Genomic DNA, 22,420 nt, shown 5'->3' with positions numbered 1-22,420 from the left:
TATTTTCCCTTTTATACTTTAGCTTTCTGCACATCATTACAACACTGTATATAGACATAATATGACATATGAAATGTCTTTATTATTTTGTAATGTTTGTGTAATGTTTACTGTTCATTTTGTATTGTTTATTTCACTTTTGTTTATGCTCTATTTCACTTGCTTTGGTAATGTAAACATATGTTTCCCATGCCAATAAAGCCCTTAAATTGAAATTGAATTGAGAGAGAGACGGAGAGACAAAGAGAGCGACAAAGAGAGAGACAGAGAGAGAAACAGAGCGACAGAGAGAGACCGCACAGAGAGACAGAGAAACAGAGAGACAGAGAGAGACCGCACAGAGAGAGACAGAGAAACAGAGAGACAGAGAGACCGCACAGAGAGAGACAGAGAAACAGAGAGACAGAGAGAGACCGCACAGAGAGAGACAGAGAAACAGAGAGACAGAGAGAGACCGCACAGAGAGAGACAGAGAAACAGAGAGACAGAGAGAGAGAAAGAAAGAAAGAGACTGTTCCCAAATAATATAGTTGGTTCAGAGTTATTTTTGATATTTGAAACTGCATGTCCTGATTGCGTCTGGTGTGGATGAATCAACATGCGTGCTTGGTGTAGTCAGCATGTAAACCCTAACCTAACTTCCGGCATTAACATCTAATTTTCTACATGCATTCGGGAAGTAGCTGTAATATCATAGAGAACCACAGGGGGCGCTAATACCTCACCATGATGTTCCTGTCTGTCCTCTGGAGCTGTAATATCATAGAGAACCACAGGGGGCGCTAATACCTCACCATGATGTTCTTGTCTGTCCTCTGGAGTTGTAATATCATAGAGAACCACAGGGGGCGCTAATACCTCACCATGTTGCTGTCTGTCCTCTGGAGCTGTAATATCATAGAGAACCACAGGGGGCGCTAATACCTCACAATGATGTTCCTGTCTGTCCTCTGGAGCTGTAATATCATAGAGAACCACAGGGGGCGCTAATACCTCACCATGATGTTCCTGTCTGTCCTCTGAAGCTGTAATATCATAGAGAACCACAGGGGGCGCTAAAACCTCACCATGATGTTCCTGTCTGTCCTCTGTAGCTGTAATATCATAGAGAACCACAGGGGGCGTTAATACCTAGCCATGATGTTGCTGTCTGTCCTTTGTAGCTGTAATATCCATTGATAAAGTATATACAGTGCATTCGGAAAGTATTCAGACCCCTTTGACTTTTTCCACATTTTGTTACGTTTCAGCCTTAATCTAAAATGGATTAAATCGTGTTTTTTTCCCCTCCTCAATCTATACACCATATCCCATAATGACAAAGCAAAAACAGTTTTTTTTACATTTTTGCTAATGTATAAAAAATGTATAAATAAATCACATTTACATACACAGTGGCAAGAAAAGGTATGTGAATCCTTTGTAATTACCAGGATTTCTGCATAAATTGGTCATCAAATGTGATCTGATCTTCATCTAAATCACAACAATAGACAAACACAGTGTGCTTTAACTAATAACACACAAATTATTGTAATTTTCTTGTCTATGTTGAATACATCACTTAAACATTCACAGTGTAGGTTGGGAAAAGTAATGACTTCTCCAAAAGCTAATTGGAATCAGGAGTCAGCTAACCTGGAGTCCAAACAATGAGACGAGATTGGAGATGTTGGTTAGAGCTGCCTAAAAAACACTCACAAAATTTGAGTTTGCTATTCACAAGAAGCATTGCCTGATGTGAACCATGCCTCGAACAAAATAGATCTCAGAAGACCTAAGATTAAGAGTTGTTGACTTGCATAAAGCTGGAAAGGGTGACAAAAGTATCTCTAAAAGCCTTTTATTTTTACTTTTTTTATTTCACCTTTATTTAACCAGGTAGACTAGTTGAGAACAAGTTCTCATTTACAATTGCGACCTGGCCAAGATAAAGCAAAGCAGTTCGACACATACAACAACACAGAGTTACACATGGAGTAAAACAAACATACAGTCAATAATACAGTAGAAAAATAAGTCTATATACAATGTGAGCAAATGAGGTGAGATAAGGGAGGTAAAGGCAAAAAAGGCCATGGTGGCAAAGTAAATAAAGTATAGCAAGTAAAACACTGGAATGGTAGATTTGTAGTGGAAGAAAGTGCAAAGTAGAAATAGAAATAATGGGGTGCAAAGGAGCAAAATAAATACAGCAGAGGAAGAGGTAGTTGTTTGGGCTAAATTATAGATGGGCTATGTACAGGTGCAGTGATCTGTGAGCTACTCTGACAGCTGGTGCTTAAAGCTATTGAGGGAGATGAGTGTTTCCAGTTTCAGAGATTTTTGTAGTTCGTTCCAGTCATTGGCAGCAGAGAACTGGAAGGAGAGACGGCCAAAGGAGGAATTGGCTTTGGGGTGACCAGAGAGATATACCTGCTGGAGCGCGTGCTACAGGTGGTTGCTGCTATGGTGACCAGTGAGCAGAGATAAGGGGGGACTTTACCTAGCAGGGTCTTGTAGATGACCTGGAGCCAGTGGGTTTGGCGACGAGTATGAAGCGAGGGCCAGCCAACGAGAGTGTACAGGTCGCAGTGGTGGGTAGTATATGGGGCTTTGGTGACAAAACGGATGGCACTGTGATAGACTGCATCCAGTTTATTGAGTAGGGTACTGGAGGCTATTTTGTAAATTACATCGCCAAAGTCGAGGATCGGTAGGATGGTCAGTTTTACGAGGGTATGTTTGGCAGCATGAGTGAAGGATGCTTTGTTGCGAAATAGGAAGCCAATTCTAGATTTAACTTTGGATTGGAGATGTTTGATGTGAGTCTGGAAGGAGAGTTTACAATCTAACCAGACACCTAGGTATTTGTAGATGTCCACATATTCTAAGTCAGAACCGTCCAGAGTAGTGATGCTGGACGGGCGGGCAGGTGCAGGCAGCGATCGGTTGAAGAGCATGCATTTAGTTTTACTTGTATTTAAGAGCAGTTGGAGGCCACGGAAGGAGAGTTGTATGGCATTGAAGCTCGTCTGGAGGTTAGTTAACACAGTGTCCAAAGAAGGGCCAGAAGTATACAGAATGGTGTCGTCTGCGTAGAGGTGGATCAGAGACTCACCAGCAGCAAGAGGGACATCGTTGATGTATACAGAGAAAAGAGTCGGCCCGAGAATTGAACCCTGTGGTACCACCATAGAGACCGCCTTGTTGTTCATCAGTCCACGATAAGACAAATTGTAAATGGAGAAAGTTCAGCGCTGCTGCTACTCTCTCTAGGAGTGGCCGTCCTGCAAAGATGACTGCAAGAGAACAGTGCAGAATGCTCAATGAGGTTAAGAAGAATCCTAGAGTGTCAGCTAAAGACTTACAGAAATCTCTGGAACATGCTAACATCTCTGTTGACAAGTCTACGATACGTAAAACACTAAACAAGAATGGTGTTCATGGGAGGACACCATGGAAGAAGCCACTGCTATCCAAAAAAAGACATTGCTGTACGTCTGAAGTTTGCAAAAGTGCCCCTGGATGTTCCACAGTGATACTGGCAAAATATTCTGTGGACAGATGAAACTACAGTTGAGTTGTTTGGAAGGAACACACAACACTATGTGTGGAGAGAAAAAGGCATAGCACACCAACATCAAAACCTCATCCCTACTGTAAAGTATGGTGGAGGGAGCATCATGGTTTGGGGCTGCTTTGCTGCCTCAGGGCCTGCACAGCTTGCTATCATCGATGGAAAAATGAATTCCCAAGTTTATCAAGACATTTTGCAGGAGAATGTTAGACTATCTGTCCGCCAATTGAAGCTCAACAGAAGTTGAGTGATGCAACAGGACAACGACCCCAAACACAGAAGTAAATCAACAACAGAATGGCTTCAACAGAAGAAAATACGCCTTCTGGAGTGACCCAGCAATATGCAGCAATATCCAGCAATATGCAAGGATATGCATATTCTTGGTACCATTTGAAAGGAAACACTTTGAAGTTTGTGGAAATGTGAAAGGAATGTAGGAGAATATAACACAATAGATCTGAAAAAAGATCATACAAAAGAAAAAAAAAAACGTTTTCTTGTATTTTTTTTGTACAATCTTTGGAATGCAAGAGAAAGGACATAATGTATTAATCCAGCCCAGTTGCAATTTAGATTTTGGCCACTAGATGGCAGCAGTGTATGTGGAAAGTTTTAGACTGGTCCAATGAACCATTGCATTTCTGTTCAAAATTTTGTATCAAGACTGCCCAAATGTGCCTAATTTGTTAATAACTTTTCATGTTAAAAATTGTGCACTCTCCTCAAAAAATAGCATGGTATTCTTTCACTGTATTAGCTACTGTAAATTGGACAGTGCATTTAGATTAACAAGAATTTAAGCTTTCTGCCAATATCAGATATGTCTATGTCCTGGGAAATGTTCTTGTTACTTACAACCTCATACTAATCGCATTAGCCTACGTTAGCTCAACCGTCCCGTGGACGGGACACCGATCCTGAAGTAGTTTTAAATCCAAGGGTTCACATACTTTTCCCACCCTGCACTGTCAATGTTTACACAGTGTGTTCAATAAAGACATGAACATGTATAATTGTTTGTGTTATTAGTTTAAGCAGACTGTGTTTGTCTATTGTTGTGACCTAGATGAAGATCAGATCATATTGTACGACCAATTTATGCAGAAATCCAGGTATTTCCAATGGGTTCACATACTTTTTCTTGCCACTGTTAGTTTTCAGACCCTTTACTCAGTACTTTGTTGAAGCACCTTTTGCAACAATTACAGACTTGAGTCTTCTTGGGTATGACGCTACAAGCTTGGCACACCTGTATTTAGGGAGTTTCTCCCATTCTTCTCTGAAGATCCTCTCAAGCTCTGTCAGGTTGAATGGGGACTGGGAGACTAGTCAGGATCGAGGGAAAGATCAACCGAGCAAAGTACAGAGAGATCCTTGATGGAATCCTGCTTCAGAGTGCTCTTTCCCTCGATCCTGACTAGTCTCCCAGTCCCTGCCACAGAGAAACATTCCCACAGCATCCATGCTTCTCCAGACGTGATGCTTGGCATTCAGGCCATAGAGTTTAATCTTGGTTTCATCAGACCAGAGAATCTTGTTTCTCATGGTCTGAGAGTCTTTAGGTGCCTTTTGGCAAACTCCAAGTGGGCTGTCATGTGCCTTTTACTGAGGTGTGGCTTCCATCTGGCCAGTCTACCATAAAGGCCTGATTGGTGGAGTGCTACAGAGATGGTTGTCCTTCTGGAAGGTTCTCCCATCTTCACAGAGAAACTCTGGAGCTCTGTCAGAGTGACCATCGGGTTCTTGGTCACCTCCCTGACCAAGGCCCTTCTCCTCTGATTGCTCAGGTTGGCCGGGCGGCCAGCTCTATGAAGAGTCTTGGTGGTTCCAAACTTCTTCCATTTAAGAATGATGGAGGCCACTGTGTTCTTGGGGACCTTCAATGCTGCAGATTATTTTTGGTACCCTTCCCCAGATCCGTGCCTCGACACAATCCTGTCTCGGAGCTCTACAGACAATTCTTTCGACCTCATGGCTTGGTTTTTGCTCTGACATGCACTGTCAACTGTGTGACCTTATATAGACAGGTGTGTGCCTTTCCAAATCTTGTCCAATCTACTGATTTTACCACAGGTGGACTCCAATTAAGTTGTAGAAACATCTCAAAGATGATCAAAGGAAACAGGATGCACCTGAGCTCAATTTCAAGTCTCATAGCAAAGGGTCCTTTTTTCTCAATTTCCACCTGACTGACATGTCCAAAGTAAACTGCCTGTTGCTCAGGCCCTGAAGCCAGGATATGCATATAATTGGTACCAGAAAGAAAACACTTTGAAGTTTGTAGAAATGTTAAAATAATGTAACACAATAGATAACACAATAGATATGGTAGGAGAAAACCCAAAGAAAAAAAAAAAAAGATTTTTTTTTTGAGAGCCCATGCTCTTACAATGGAAACTATAGGGAAAAAATGAATTCTAGCTCCCAGGATGCAATTCCTATGGCTTCCACAGGGTGTCAGCAGTCTATGTCCAAGGGTTCAGGCTTGTAACTTCCAAAACGAGTAAGAAATATTAGTTTTAGTACAGGGACACACTCTTGGAAATTCCTGTTTGGGCGCGCAATGAAGTCAAGACGCACCTGCTTATATTGGTTTCCTATTTTACATACTTTTTCCCGTATTAAATATTATAGTTTGATTACATTTTAGGGTATCTGAGGAGTCAATAGAAATATATTTTGACTTGTTTTAACAAAGTTTAGCGGTAGATTTTCAGATTCCTTTCTCTGCATGTTGAACGAGTGGATTACTCAAATCGATGGCGCCAACTAAACAGACTTTTTGGGATATAAAGAAGGATTTTATCTAACAAAATGACACTATACTTTATAGCTGGGACCCTTTGGATGACAAATCAGAGGAAGATTTTCAAAAAGTAAGTGAATATTTAATCGCTATTTGTGAATTTATGAAACCTGTGCCGGTGAAAAAGTATTTTGATGTGGGGATCTGTCCTCAAACAATCGCATGGCATGCTTTCGCTGTAAAGGCTACTGTAAATCGGACAGTGCAGTTAGATTAACAAGAATTTAAGCTTTCAACCGATATAAGACACTTGTATGTACCTAAATGTTTAATATCCATAATTTGTATGATTATTTACTTCAATTGCACGCCCTCCAATTTCACCCTAAGAAGATTTATGTAAATAAGGTATGTCTGTTTTTTTATTTGGAATAAATTGGCAAAAAAATTTAAAAAATACATATTCACTTTGTCATTGTAGTTGATTTAATTTAATAGATTTTAGAATGAGGCTGTAACGTAACAAAATGTGGAAAAGGGGAAGGGGTCTGAATACTTTCCGAATGGCTGTAGATTAAAAATATCGTACAATGTGTTGAATTTCTACATCGGAAAAACAGCAGGTCTTCAGCTAACGTTTACTATCAGAAAACAAACTGGGCAGCAGCACCTGTTGGCAAATTAATCTATAGTACAATCTATCCACAGTCCATTTTAAGCCCTATCCTGTCCTGCGTATATAGAGAGGAGAGAGAGAGGGAGGAAGGAGAGGTAGAGCAAAGAAAAGAAAACATTATGGACCAAGGGCTAAAAATAACAACATTTATAGAAATACTTAAATACATTTTGATCATTGAGCCACAAAAAAATAACAAAGTTGTAGCCCCCCCCCCACACACACACACACACACACACACACACACACACACACACACACACACACACACACACACACACACACACACACACACACACACACACACACACACACACGCGCACACACACGCACACACACGCGAGCAGGATCTGTGAATCATCACAAGGTAAAGCAATTATATCCTGGTATATCAAGCAAGTTGAATTTTTATTATTGGTAACATTCACCATCAGTACCATCACAGGTATTGTAGCATATTCATTCAATTACATTTATTATCAGAAATATATAGAAGACCTTTCTTTTAGTTTGCGTGAATATAAAGCTGTGTTGATAGAGGTGGCCAGTAAAGTAAACACTGTATTACAATGTTAGCTCATCCATTCATTTATCCCAACTGACTAGCTGGGCCGCACACACAAGATTTGGTTCTGGGTTCAGAGATTAGTGGAAATCAACAGGGACATAAAATAATCTGTGATTTTAAAATACAGATAATAATCCAGACTGTATGTCTGTCCCCTGTAGACCATAATGGTACTGACCAGTAGTAATAATATCTATATGTCCCCTGTAGACCATAATGGTACTGACCAGTAGTAATACTATCTATCTGTCCCCTGTAGACCATAATGGTACTGACCAGTAGTACTGCGTAGAATAAGGAGAGCATATCTATCTGTCCCCTGTAGACCATAATGGTACTGACCAGTAGTAATATTATCTATCTGTCCCCTGTAGACCATAATGGTACTGACCAGTAGTAATATTATCTATCTGTCCCCTGTAGACCATAATGGTACTGACCAGTAGTAACATTATCTATCTGTCCCCTGTAGACCATAATGGTACTGACCAGTAGTAATACTATCTATCTGTATGTCCCCTGTAGACCATAATGGTACTGACCAGTAGTAATATTATCTATCTGTCCCCTGTAGACCATAATGGTACTGACCAGTAGTAATATTATCTATCTGTCCCCTGTAGACCATAATGGTACTGACCAGTAGTAATAACAACAGTACAATCATTAATAGTATTTATATCAAGCAGAGCAGAATAATAACAGGTTGAAATATCAGGAGGAATAGTTTTTGTTTTGGAGCTTTTTGGTGCCTGTTAAAAAAAAAGAAGAAGTTTAAATCTTAATCCAAGTTGACCAAACGCTTTAGTCTTTAACTCTGTAAATGGCCCCTCTTTCTCCCCTCAGAACTGACACATCCTCATGTGTAGACAATAAGTAATGTGGACAGCACTGGACTGTTACAGTGACTGGAGTGTGTTGGTGTTATAACATGTCATAGACATGTCATAGACCTTACAAAGGCTAGGTCTTAAATGATACTGTATTCCCTATGTAGTCCACTACTTTTGGTTCTAAATGAGGATTTATATATATTTTTTTAAATTGAATCTTTACAGGAATACAGATGTGTAGGATCTTAATTTGAGCCAGTTTGCTACAGCAGGAACATAATCCTGCAGCAATAGGAAATGTGAATTATTATGTGGATTATAATAGCATTTTTTTAGGGGTTGATATTTTTCTGTAAGGGAAAAGTCCGAAAAAAATATTCAGAAGCCTTTTTAAACCTCAAATCAACTACAAGATTAACATTTCTGGCATTGCAGGACAGTTCTCCTGCAATAGGATGATCAAATTAAGATCCTACACCTGTAGAGAATAGGGTGTGTTTTGAGATTTGCTTTATCATAGTAATAATATAATGATCATTATCAGCCTGTCAACATTCGTGCTGCAACACAAAGACATTCCAACAGCTTAGCGAGGACTTCACAGCGACAAAATGTAACCGACGTCTACAAGAACGTTGCTCTGTAGTTGGCTGTTTTACGCAAATGGCGACCAGTGTGCTTGATCAAGTTGTGACCTTGTGGGAATGCGTGTGTGTGTGTGTTCTCTTGGCACTCTACTCGCTCAGAAAGAGACAGAAGCGGTGTGTGAATATAACAGCACGAAAAGTAACCAAATCAGGTGAAGGCTCAGTCAGGAAGTGAGGTGAAGGCTCAGTCAGGAAGTGAGGTGAAGGCTCAGTGTGTGTGTGTGTGTGTGTGTGTGAGAGAGAGAGAGAGAGCTAGGGCCACACAATCAAAACCAGGTCATCTGTTTGTGGTCTAGATTCATTCTGGAAGGTTCTTTTCATTTAGTAGAATAAAATACTACCATCTCTCTCTCGCTCTCTCTCTCTCTCTCTCTCTCTCGGCTGGATGTCCTTGGTCAGCTGGCAAACATATGTTTTTCAGTATGCAGTAGGTTCTTGGAGAGAGAGATCCATAATGAGGGGGCCGTCCGTGAAAGCCAACCCAGGGGCTTGAATCGCAGCCTGTGCCCCTGGACCGAGCTCTGACCTCCATAGAACCACGAGAGTATCCAGTAATCCATATAGATTATGGCCTGGGGGGAGGTTGGAGAGAGGGGGGGGGGAGGTTGGAGAGAGGGGGGGGAGACGCTGCTTTAAACTCAAGGCCCAGTCCCTCACCTCAAACGTTGGCTAGATGCAGACAGCGTTGAAAGGCAGAAGTGACAGAAAAAGAGAAATACAAAAAAATATATATATATTATTTTTGTTCAAAGGCAGTCGGGTTGAGATCGGAGAGGTCATCTACAAACGGTACCCTATTACCTACGTAGTACACTACTTCCATACACTAGGAGGTACAGTGTACATAGGGCTGTCCCATAAACGCAGTGCACTACATAGGGAATAGGGTGGGATGTGAGAGCAGTGGAGGCTGCTGAGAGGAGAAGCAGTGGAGGCTGGTGAGAGGGAGGAGCAGGAGCAGTGGAGGCTGGTGAGGGGGAGGAGCAGTGGAGGCTGGTGAGAGGGAGGAGCAGGAGCAGTGGAGGCTGGTGAGGGGGAGGAGCAGTGGAGGCTGGTGAGGGGAGGAGGTGTGGAGGCTGCTGAGGGGAGGAGATGTGGAGGCTGCTGAGGGGAGGAGATGTGGAGGCTGCTGAGGGGAGGAGATGTGGAGGCTGCGGAGGGGAGGAGCAGTGGAGGCTGCTGAGGGGGAGAAGCAGTGGAGGCTGGTGAGGGGAGGAGGTGTGGAGGCTGGTGAGGGGAGGAGCAGTGGAGGCTGGTGAGGGGAGGAGGTGTGGAGGCTGGTGAGGGGAGGAGCAGTGGAGGCTGATGAGGGGAGGACGGATCATAATAAAGGCCGGAACGAAGCAAATGGAATGGCACCAAACACCTGGAAAACAATGTCTTTGATGCCATTCCACTGTTTCCACTCATCTCCCCAATTAAGGTGCCAGCAACCTCCTGTGGTAAGGATGCTATAGGAGGTCAGAGAGGAGGATCAGACATCCTCCATTTTGTTTTGCTGTGCTGGGTCATTGGCTGATTTAAGAAGACTGGGTCCAGTGTGATGGACGATAGCCTGTAGAGGTGACTGTGAAGCCAAACACACAGGGAGTTTCTGTCCACAGTTTATAGAAGAACTGGTTCATGATAACACTCAGACGTGTGGATTCTCAGTGTCCATGTTTATTCATATAGCATGCTGACATGCCTCAGTGTTCAATTCAGTTGAAACTACAACAATAGAATGTTCCCTTTACTCCTCTCTTTGAGTTGAAGGAGAATAGAATGTTCCCTTTACTCCTCTCTTTGAGTTGAAGGAGAATAGAATGTTCCCTTTACTCCTCTCTTTCAGTTGAAGGAGAATAGAATATTCCCTCTACTCCTCTCTTTGAGTTGAAGGAGAATAGAATGTTCCCTTTACTCCTCTTTCAGTTGAAGGAGAATGGAACTCTCCTTCTCCCTTTGTTCCATGGAAGACAAAATAAAAGGAATGCAGATTCTCTGTTTTGTCTCCAGCATCCTGTCTTTTTTGCCCTCCTCTCCTCTGACTTAAGAGAGCAGATCCTAAATGGTGGCATCAGATGTCTGTGCTCGGCTGTCTCTCTGTCCGTCTCTCCTCTTCCCTTATTCCTACGCAACCGTTCTTCTAGGCTTTGTCCCAAAAGGCACCCTGTTCCCTTTATAGTGGCTAGCCTCTTCGCTCCGGGAGACCTGTAACTTTACACACTGATCTCCCGTACCCCGAAAACATATTTACCAGCCCTCTAGTTGACCTAAATAATGTGTGAAAATAAACATTTATATCCAACTTTTCCTGAGTTGACCGAATTCACACCATATCTCCTTAAAAGGTGGTGTGCTGCCATCTGGGATCACGCGGTAATCTATATTGAACAAAAATATCAAAGCAACATGCAAAAATTTCAACGATTTGACTGAGTTATAGTTCATATAAGGAAATCAGTCAATTAAATAAAATTCATTAGGCCCTAATTTATGGATTTCACATGACTGGGAATACAGATATGCATCTGTTGGTCAGATACCTTAAACAAAAGGTAGGAGCGTGGATCAGAAAACCAGTCAGTATCTGGTGTGGCCACCATTTGCCTCATGCAGCGTTACACATCTGTTGATTGTGGCCTGTGGGATGTTGTCCCACACCTCTTCAATGGCTGTGAGAAGTTGCTGGATATTGGCGGGAACTGGAACACGCTGTCGTACACGTCGATCCAGAGCATCCCAAACATGCTCAATGGGTGACATGTCTGGTGAGTATACAGGCAATGGAAGAACTGGGACATTTTCAGCTTCCAGGAATTGTGTTCAGATCCTTGCAACATGGGGCCTTGTATTATCATGCTGAAACATGAGGTGATGGCGGCAGATGAATGGCACGACAGTGGGCCTCAGGATCTCGTCACGGTATCTCTGTGCATTCAAATTGCCATCGATAAAATCCAATTGTGTTCGTTGTCCGTTGCTTATGCCTGCCCATACCATAACTCCACCGCCACCATTGGGCACTCTGTTCACAATGTTGACATCAGCAAACCGCTCGCCCACATAACGCCATACACGCCATGCACCATCTGCCGATACAGTTGAAACCGGGATTCATCCGTGAACAGCACACTTCTCCAGCGTGACAGTGACCAACGAAGGTGAGCATTTGCCTTCTGAAGTCGGTTACAACGCCAAACTGCAGTCAGGTCAAGACCCTGGTGAGGATGACGAGCACGCAGATGAGCTTCCCTGAGAGTTTGTGCAGAAATTCTTTGGTTGTACAAACCCACAGTTTTATCAGCTGTCCGGGTGGCTCAGACGATCCCGCAGGTGAAGAAGCCGGATGTGGAGGTTCTGGGTTGGCGTGGTTACACGTGGTCTGCGATTGTGAGGCCGGTTGAAAGTACTGCCAAATTCTCTAAAACGACGTTGAAGGCGGCTTATGGTAGAAAAAGAAACATTAAATTCCCTGGTAACAGCTCTGGTGGACATTCCTGCAGTCAGCATGCCAATTTCACGCTCCCTCAAAACTTGAGACATCTGTGGCATTGTGTTGTGTGACAAAACGGCACATTTTAGAGTGGCCTTTTATTGACCCCAGCACAAGGTCCACCTGTGTAATTATTATGCTGTTTAATCAGCTTCTTGATATGCCACACCTGTCAGGTGGATGGATTATCTTGGCAAAGGAGAAATGCTCACTAACAGGGATGTAAACACATTTATGCATAACATCTTAGAGGAATAAGCTTTTTGTGCGTATGGAACATTTCTGGGATCTTTAATTTCAGCTCATGAAACACTTTACATGTTGAGTTTATATTTTTGTTCAGTGTAGCGTCGGAAATTATTACATGTAATTATTTTGACCATAGCTCACACATTGTATAGCCCAAAACGACTGGTAAGGCATCCCGGATTCTAGATTTGCCTTCAGTGACGGGAAAAGTTTATTGGAAATATGTCAACCAGAGAGGTCTGTTTAAATGTGTTTTTCGGGGTACGGGATGTCGCCATCAGCGACGAGAGATCTATGTACAGTATAGGTTTCCCGGAGAGAAGAGGCTATATATAGTACACTGCTTTTGAGCAGAGCACTAAATAGGAAATAGGGTGCATCCATCGTTCTATAGAGCCTCCTACAGTATCCCACAGTATCCCACAGTATCCTACAGCCTCCTACAGCATCCTACAGCCTCCTACAGCCCCCTACAGCATCCTACAGTATCCTACAGCCTCCTACAGCATCCTACAGTATCCTACAGCCTCCTACAGCCTCCTACAGCCCCCTACAGCCTCCTACAGCCTCCTACAGCCCCCTACAGCATCCTACAGTATCCTACAGCCCCCTACAGCCTCCTACAGCCTCCTACAGCCCCCTTACAGCATCCTACAGTATCCTACAGTATCCTACAGCCTCCTACAGTATCCTAGCATAGATATCTGGAAAACAAACATTCCAATGTGCAGTCTACTACCTTCCGTTTAAGACTACTCTCTCACTCCAAGCCTCTCTCTCTCCATCCCTTTCTTTCTCTCTCCCTCTCCTCCTCTTCCTACATCCCTATCTCTCTCTCTCTACCCCCCCTCTCTCTGTCTTTCTCTCTCTCTCACTCTGCCTCGCCTCTCTCTCTGTCTTTCTCTCTCTCTCACTCTGCCTCGTCTTTCTCTCTCTCTCACTCACTCTCTCGCCTCTCTCTCTGTCGTTCTCTCTCTCTCACTCACTCTGCCTCGCCTCTCTCTCTGTCGTTCTCTCTCTCTCTCTCACTCACTCTACCTCTCTCTGTTTTTCTCTCTCTCTCTCACTCTGCCTCGCCTCTCTCTCTGTCTTTCTCTCTCTCTCTCACTCCAAGTTGATTTACATCCCCTCTCTCTTGTCCTGTACTACAATATCCCCTCCTTTCCACTGCCTCTCAGACTATGGCAACCATTCCTTTTCCATTTCATCTTTTTATTCCTTTCTTTTCTGTTAGTTTACTATTGTGTCCATCACGTCATCTCCACCGTGGCAGCTCTCCTCTCCGTGTACGATCAACACCGGGAAGAAAAATGCATCGTGGTAAGACGGAGGCCTGTCCCTCACCCCCTCATCCACCTCTCCTCCTCCCTCCTGCTCTTCTTCCTCATCCCTCTCTCCCGCCTCTTCCTCCTCCTCTTCCTCCTCCCTCTCTCCTTCCAGCACTCCTCTACTTTCCTCATCGTCCTGACCCTGCCAGGACCCTAACCCCAGAAACCCTCCACCTCCGTCTTCACCCCGTCCTCCTCCCAGTCCTCCCCCCATACTACGAGAGTGAAATAGACTTGCTGGTCTCGGCCGTGTCCCTAGAGAAAACCCACTACGACTCAACACTAACCTGCCACCTCCCCCTCCCCCACCCTGACCCCCACCCCCTACGCCATTCGCCCTCATCCCAGCCACAGTGCCGTTCAGCAGGGCTTGATTCCCCGTCGGGGCCCTTAGCCTGGAGGGCAGGCTGGAGCTTGACGTGGTACTCCGGCACCGGGGACAGCTCTGGAGGAGGTAAGCCGTGGAGAAAGCCACTGGGCGGGTCATGCTGGCTGGGAAGCCCCCCTGGATGGAGCCTGGAGCTCCAGGTGTAGAGGAGGTGGTGGTAGTTCCTCCTGTTCCACTAACTCCTCCGTTACTCTCTCTCTCCAAGTCCATGAGAAGAGCTTCAGAATATGAAGGAACCATTTGTTGATTACAGCGAATGTGCCACTCCAGCTCTGTCATATCCACCGTGTTCACCCGCGATATTGCTCTGTAACTCGACCCGCCGTTGACACTCCTCTCTCCTCCCGTCGTTCCTCCGTTCTCCGCCGTCACTCCGTCTTCACGGATCGTCTCCTCTCCGAAGAGTTTCTCCACGTGGTAGTGTACATGGGCCGTGCAGTACTCCGACACGACCCGGATGGGCCAGGAGAAGAGGAATGCTGAGGCTAGCCAGAAGACCCGGTGTCGGGAATACCACGGTTGCTGGGTCGGGTCTGGAAACGCCAGAATATGCTCCTTGAAATCCACGTTCTTCAGATGCATCCCTTCCCGTGCTTCCATGTAATCGTCCAGACCCTCGTTGTCTCCGAAGAAGCGTGCTCGCTGGGTGAGGTATGCAGCCTCTGCACGAGCACTGGCAAAACTGAAACAGAGAAACAATTGATTCATTGATAGATTAATTCACTGATTCAAAAAATTTTCATAGCGTTTTTACAGTAGCTCAAAGCAGGCTAAGGTGAGAAACTCACAAAAATATATATTTTTTGAATTTTCAACAATCCTTTTTTAACTGAACATCAAGGATTCCAAATGTGTGTGTATTTGTGTGTATTGTGTGTACAACCTGAAACACTTGGTGAAGCGTAGCCTGACAGCCGGGTGCTCTTGAAGTCCCTGGAGCTCCTTGGAGACGTCTTTAACACCGTGGCGACCGTAGTCAAACTCAGAGCTGGAGGCGTGGGTGTTAACCCTCTCATGGTACACCTGTGAGGGAGGGAAAGGATTTTTTTTTTTTAAATGGTTTATTGTTTCATAGTAATGCTGTCGCGTTTTCATACAGAGTAACTATAAGGACATTTCTTTTTACAAATAAGGAATGTTTTACTTAAAGTGGCAATATGTGACTTTTTGGCCGACCCGACCAAATTCACATAGAAACGTGCGTTATAGATCGATCATTCTACTTGAAAGCAAGTCTAAGAAGCGGTAGATTTGTTCTATGTGCGTTATTTCTATGCTTCCTGTTATTAAGTTTTGTTTTTGCCTTTTATTACATCCGGTTTTGCTTCAAACAGCTGAAACAACAATATTTTTGGTTATACTCCCAAGTGGCGCAGTGGTCTAAGACACTGCATCGTAGTGCAAGAGGCGTCACTGCAGTACCTGGTTCGAATCCAGGCTGAATCACATCCGGCTGTGATTGGGAGTCCCATAGGGCGGCGCACAATTGGCCCAGAGTAGGCCGTCATCGTAAATAAGAATTTGTTCTTAACTGACTTGCCTGGTTAAATAGAAAAAATATGCCCCTTTTTCGGTATCCAATTGGTCCCATCGCTGCAACTCCAGTACGGACTCAGGAGAGGCAAAGGTCAAGAGCCATGCATCCTCCGAAAACACAACCCAGCCAAGCTGCACTGCTTCTTGACACAATGCCCACTTAACCCGGAAGCCAGCCACACCAATGTGTCGGAGGAAACATCGTACACCTGATGACCTGGTCAGCGTGCACTGCGCCCGGCCCACCACAGGAGTCGCTAGTGCGCGATGTGACAAGGATATCCCTGCCGGCCAAACCCTCCCCTAACCCGGACGACGCCGGGGAAATTCTGCGCCGCCCCACGGGTCTCCCGGTCGCAGCCGGCTACAACAGAACCTGGACTAGAACCAGGTTTTCTAGTGGCACAGCTAGCACTGCGATGCACCACTCAGAGGCCCTGGAAAATATATTTCACAGTAGTTTAGATGGTACAATGATTCTCTACACTGTACTAGCTTGTTTTGTCACATAAACTGAAATTAGGCGAACTATTGAGAGTTTTAGCAACCAGGAAATGATTGATTTCTGCATAGTGCAACTTAAACATTTGAAGCTGAAACTGATTGAAGATGCAACTGAATAAAGGAATATTTTTTCCCTGGACTTTTAGTGCCCTGCCTCAATTCTCCAGGTATTCCTCTACTTCTTTCTTCATGCTCACCTGTGTGGTGGTATAAGCGTCTCCGTTGCGATACCTGGTCACCTGTCTGGTCCGTCTGACGTAGTGGTAACTGATGGCCTTCCACCAGATACAGGGAGTAGCCTGCTGGAGCCTTGTGACACGCTCATACACCTGGACACAAACACACACACACACAAACACACACACTATCAGTCTACCCAACTCACTCCATTAAACACCCATTGTTCTCTTCACCAAAGTCAATGAAAGTCCCCCCAAAATATATATATATTTTATTTTGTATTTTATTTCACCTTTATTTAACCAGGTAGGCAAGTTGAGAACAAGTTCTCATTTACAATTGCGACCTGGCCAAGATAAAGCAAAGCAGTTCGACACATACAACAACACATGGAGTAAAACAAACATACAGTAGAAAAATAAGTCTATATACAATGTGAGCAAATGAGGTGAGATAAGGGAGGTAAAGGCAAAAAAGGCCATGGTGGCAAAGTAAATACAATATAACAATTAAAACACTGGAAGGGTAGATTTGTAGTGAAAGAAAGTGCAAAGTAGAAATATAAATAATGGGGTGCAAAGGAGCAAAATAAATAAATAACGACGGATGGGATAACGACGGATGGGATAACGACGGATGGGATAACGACGGATGGGGTAACGACAGATGGGGTAACGACGGATGGGGTAACGACAGATGGGGTAACGACAGATGGGATAACGACAGATGGGATAACGACAGATGGGGTAACGACAGATGGGGTAACGACAGATGGGGTAACGACAGATGGGGTAACGACAGATGGGATAACGACAATAAGACTCTCACAATAAGAGTCCCAACCAAAACAAAAGTCAGTAGCATACCTCTGCCGTCTCTGCGTGAGCCAAAATGGCGGTCTTGGAGTAACAGTGCCAGCATTCAACCAGATACACCACGTACAGCATAGCTAGGAAGGCTAGAGGGATATACACATAACCACTGGAACACGGGCTGTTAGAGGAGGGAGAAAGAGGAGAGGGGAGGGAGAGAGAGGAGGGGGGAGGGAGAGAGAGAGAGAGAGAGAGGAGGGGGGAGGGCGGAGAAAGGAAGATAAGAGAGAGAAAGGTCATGTTCATACAAACATAGTCAAACTTTATTTAAACACTTGTGTTAGGGATGTACAGATAGCCACTGGAACACGGGCTGGCTGGAGATACAAACACAATCTAACTGTGCATTTAACTTCATTTAAAGTTAATTTAACATTCATTTAACTTAATCTAAAGTTCATTTAACTTCATTTAAAGTTCTTTTAACTTTATTTAAAGTGTATGTAAAATCCCATCAACATTTTCTTACAGCAGTAGAAAGAACAATAAAAGCTATCAAACAAACGAGAAGAATACATTAACATAGAAAACCCACAAGGAAAACTAGCTTAAGCTGTATAAAAGTATTTTTTAGGGTAGTGGGAGAGGTTTAAGGCCAATGTGACCCACACACTAACTAACCTGTCATGCTGGAGGTGCAGCTGAGGTAAGTCAGGGAAGGCGGTGGCGGACGTAGCCGAGACAACAACATACTCCCCGGAGCCTAGAACTGGGACACGGCAGACGACACACCAACCCAGCGTGGTGAAACACCCGTACATGAGAAGAGTGAGGAGGAGGCACTTCCAGTAAGACTCACGACACAGAGAGGCAGCCAAGGACTGCTGCAGGGGACGCTGCTATTAGGACAGACAGACAGACAGACAGACAGACAGACAGACAGACAGACAGACAGACAGACAGACAGACAGACAGACAGACAGACAGACAGACAGACAGACAGACAGACAGACAGACAGACAGACAGACAGACAGACAGACAGATGGACGAGGAAGGGAGGGAGGAGAAGAGAGAGAAAGTTCATATTGAGGAGAGTTATGAGCAGGCACTGTTGCTATTGGAGGGAGAGAGGAAGGAAGAAAGGCAGGACAGAGAAGCTGTAATACACAAGGATAATGGTGTAATATACAATGATAATGCTGCGACTCACGATGATAATGATGCAATACACAAGGATAATGCTGTGATATGCAATGATAATACTGTAATATACAATGAGAATGCTGTAATACACAATGACAATGTTGTGATACAACAACGATAACGCTATAACACACAATGATAATGCTGTAATACACAACGATAACGTTGAATTACACCAGTGGTTCCCAAAGTTTTTATCGTCCCGTACCCCTTCAAACATTCAACCTCCAGCTGCGTACCCCCTCTAGCACCAGGGTCAGCACACTCTCAAATGTTGTTTTTTGCTATCATTGTAAGCCTGCCACACACACACACACACACACTATACGATACATTTATTAAACATAAGAATGAGTGTGAGTTTTTGCCACAATCCGGCTCGTGGGAAGTGACAGAGCTCTTATAGGACCAGGGCACAAATAATAATATAATAATAATCAATAATTTTGCTCTTTATTTAGCCATCTTACATATAAAACTTTATTTGTTCATCGAAAATGGTGAATAACTCACCACAGGCTAATGAGAAGGGTGTGCTTGAAAGGATGCTCATAACTCTGTAATGTTGGGTTGTATTGGAGAGAGTCTCAGTCTTAAATCATTTTCCACACAGTCTGTGACTGTATTTAGTTTTCATGCTAGTGAGGACCGAGAATCCAATCTCACATAGGTACATGGTTGCAAAGGGCATCAGTGTCTTGACAGCGCGATTTGCCAAGGCAAGAAACCAATCCAGAAATCTGGCAGTGGCTTCTGATTAAATTCCATTTTCACAGAACTGCTTGTTGCAATTTAATGAGGCTCTCTTGTTCAGATATCGGTAAGTGGACTGGAGGAATGAAAGGGATAATGAATCCAGTTATTTGTGTCATCCGTTTCGGGAAAGTACCTGCGTAATTGCGCACCCAACTCACTCAGGTGCTTCGCTATATCACATTTAACATTGTCCGTAAGCTTGAGTTCATTTGCACACAAAAAAAATCATACAATGATGGAAAAACCTGTATGTTGTCCTTGTTAATGCAGACAGAAAAGAGCTCCAATTTCTTAATCACAGCCTGAATTTTATCCCGCACATTGAATATAGTTGTGGAGAGTCCCTGTAATCCCAGATTCAGATCATTCAGGCGAGAAAAAACATCACCCAGATAGGCCAGTCGTGTGAGAAACTCGTCATCATGCAAGCGGTCAGACAAGTGAAAATTATAGTCAGAAAAGAAATGTTAAGTTCATCTCTCAGTTCAAAAAAACGTGTCAATACTTTGCCCCTTGATAACCAGCACACTTCTGCATGTTGTAAAAGCGTTACATGGTCGCTGCCCATATCATTGCATAGTGCAGAAAATACACGAGAGTTCAGGGGCCTTGCTTTAACAAAGCTAACCATTTCCACTGTAGTGTCCAAAACGTCTTTCAAGCTGTCCGGCATTCCCTTGGCAGCAAGAGCCTCTCGGTGGATGCTGCAGTGAACCCAAGTGGCGTCAGGAGCAACTGCTTGCACGCACGTTACCACTCCACTATGTCTCCCTGTCATGGCTTTTGCACCATCAGTACAGATACCAACACATCTTGACCACCAAAGTCCATTTGATGTCACAAAGCTGTCCAGTACTTTAAAAATATCCTCTCCTGTTGTCCTGGTTTCCAGTGATTTGCAGAATAGGATGTCTTCCTTAACTGACCCCCCCATAAACGTTACGGACATATACCAGGAGCTATGCCAGGCCCGCCACGTCTGTTGACCCATCATCCAGCTGTAACGCATATAATTCACTGGCTTGTATGCGAAGCAATAATTGTTTCAAAACATCTACCATGTCACAGATGCGTCATGAAACAGTGTTGTTTGAAGAAGTCATTGTCTGTATAGTTTTTTGGGCCTTTTCCATCAGCATTGTCCCAGCCATATCCGCGGCAGCAGGAAGAATTAAGTCCTCCACAATAGTATGAGGCTTGCCTGTCCTAGCCACTCGGTAGCTCACCATATAAGACTCTTCTGGCCCCTTCTTCTTAATGGTATCTGTTGCATTTATACATGTCTTACTACTCGAAAGTCATCTTTATTCTGAAATGAGGCGAGAAAAAAACCTCACCCAAATGTATAGCCCCGTTTGTCATAGGCGTCGTAAGGATAGGACCAAGGCGCAGCGGAGCGGGTAAAGTGCTCATCTTCTTTATTATTCAAAGCAACGTGAACACTTAAACAAAAATAACAAAACGACGAAACAGTTCCATAAGGCTCCCAGGCTATACAGAAAATAACCACCCACAAAGACACAAGTGAAAACAAACCCAACTAAACATGGCCTCCAATTAGAGACAATGACAACCAGCTGCCTCTAATTGGAGGTCATTGCCAAAAACCCAACATAGAAATAGAAAACTAGATATACATATAGAAATAGAAAATATAGAACATAAACCAAAAACACACAAAACAAACACCCCCTGACCAAACTACAATGACAAATAACCCCTTTTACTGGTCAGGACGTGACAGTACCCCCCCTCAAAAACAAAAAACCCCACAAAAACAACCCCCAACTTAAGGGAGGGAAGGGAGGGTGGCCACCGTCAACGACGGTCCCTGTGCTACACACCCCTTCCCAATCCTCCCACTGTGGAGGCGGCTCTGGCTCTGGGCGTAGCTGCCATTCAGTTAACTCTGGGCTGCGCGGCATCGCTGGAGACTCCGGGCTGAGAGGCGTCGCTGGAGACTCCGGGCTGAGAGGCGTCGCTGGAGGCTCCGGGCTGAGGAGCGTCGCTGGAGGCTCAGGGCTGAGGAGCGTCGCTGGAGGCTCAGGGCTGAGGAGCGTCGCTGAAGACTCAGGGCTGAGGAGCGTCACTGGAGACTCAGGGCTGAGGAGCATCGCTGGAGGCCTGATGCGTGGGACTGGCATAGAAGGCGCCAGACTAACACGCACCTCAGGGCTCGTGCGGAGAGCAGGAACGGGACGTACTGGACTGGGCAGGCGCACTGGAGGTCTGATGCGTGGGACTGGCTTTGGAGGCGCCAGACTAGTAACACGCACCTCAGGGCTAGTGCGAGGGAGCAGGAACGGGACGTACTGGACTGGGCAGGCGCACTAGAGGCCTGATGCGTGGGGCTGGCTTTGGAGGCGCCAGACTAGTGACACGCACCTCAGGGCTAGTGCGGAGAGCAGGAACAGGACGTACTGGACTGGGCAGGCGCACTAGAGGCCTGATGCGTGGGGCTGGCTTTGGAGGCGCCAGACTAGTGACACGCACCTCAGGGCTAGTGCGAGGAGCAGGAACAGGCACAGGGTACACTGGGTCTTGGAGACGCACTGGCGGTCTGGAGCGCATGGCCTGCACAACCCGTCCTGGCTGGATAGTCACTGTAGCCCGGCACGGGTGGAGCACTGGCACAGGGCGAACTGGGCTGTGCTGGGGAATGAGGGCTGCCGTGCGTAAAGCAGACGCAGGATAAACTGGACCGAGGAGACGCACTGGAGACCAGATCCGTTGTGCCGGCACACTTCTTCCTGGCTGCCGGGCAACTCTTGCCCGGCAACGCTGCGGAGCCCTTATTGACCGTACCGGACTGTGCGTGCGTATGGGCGACACCGTGCGCCTTTCTGCGTAACAAGGTGCTTGCTTGATCCGTCGCTCTCCATAATAAGCACATGGAGTTGGCTCAGGTCTCCACTCTGACTCTGCCCAACTCCCCGTGTGCACCGCACCCCCCAAT

The 22,420-nt window shown here is 44.9% G+C and overlaps 1 protein-coding gene across 1 annotated transcript in view; it reads right to left on the bottom strand.

The window, feature by feature from the left end:
• Nucleotides 1-13,369: 13,369 nt before the first annotated feature.
• LOC106578145 (transmembrane protein 151A) overlaps nt 13,370-22,420 on the bottom strand; it is an 82,210-nt gene continuing 73,159 nt past the window's right edge. Inside the window, exons 2-6 of the mRNA XM_014156769.2 lie at nt 18,186-18,403; nt 17,559-17,685; nt 16,710-16,841; nt 15,356-15,495; nt 13,370-15,154 (exon numbers count right to left, since the gene is read on the bottom strand). Coding sequence (XP_014012244.2) covers nt 13,987-15,154; nt 15,356-15,495; nt 16,710-16,841; nt 17,559-17,685; nt 18,186-18,403 — 1,785 coding nt within the window. The 3' untranslated portion in view covers nt 13,370-13,986. The remainder of the gene's footprint in view (nt 15,155-15,355; nt 15,496-16,709; nt 16,842-17,558; nt 17,686-18,185; nt 18,404-22,420) is intronic.

Source organism: Salmo salar, chromosome ssa18 (genome assembly GCF_905237065.1).
Source record: "Salmo salar chromosome ssa18, Ssal_v3.1, whole genome shotgun sequence".
NCBI lineage: Eukaryota > Metazoa > Chordata > Actinopteri > Salmoniformes > Salmonidae > Salmo > Salmo salar.
This window is presented reverse-complemented; position numbering and strand designations above follow the sequence as displayed.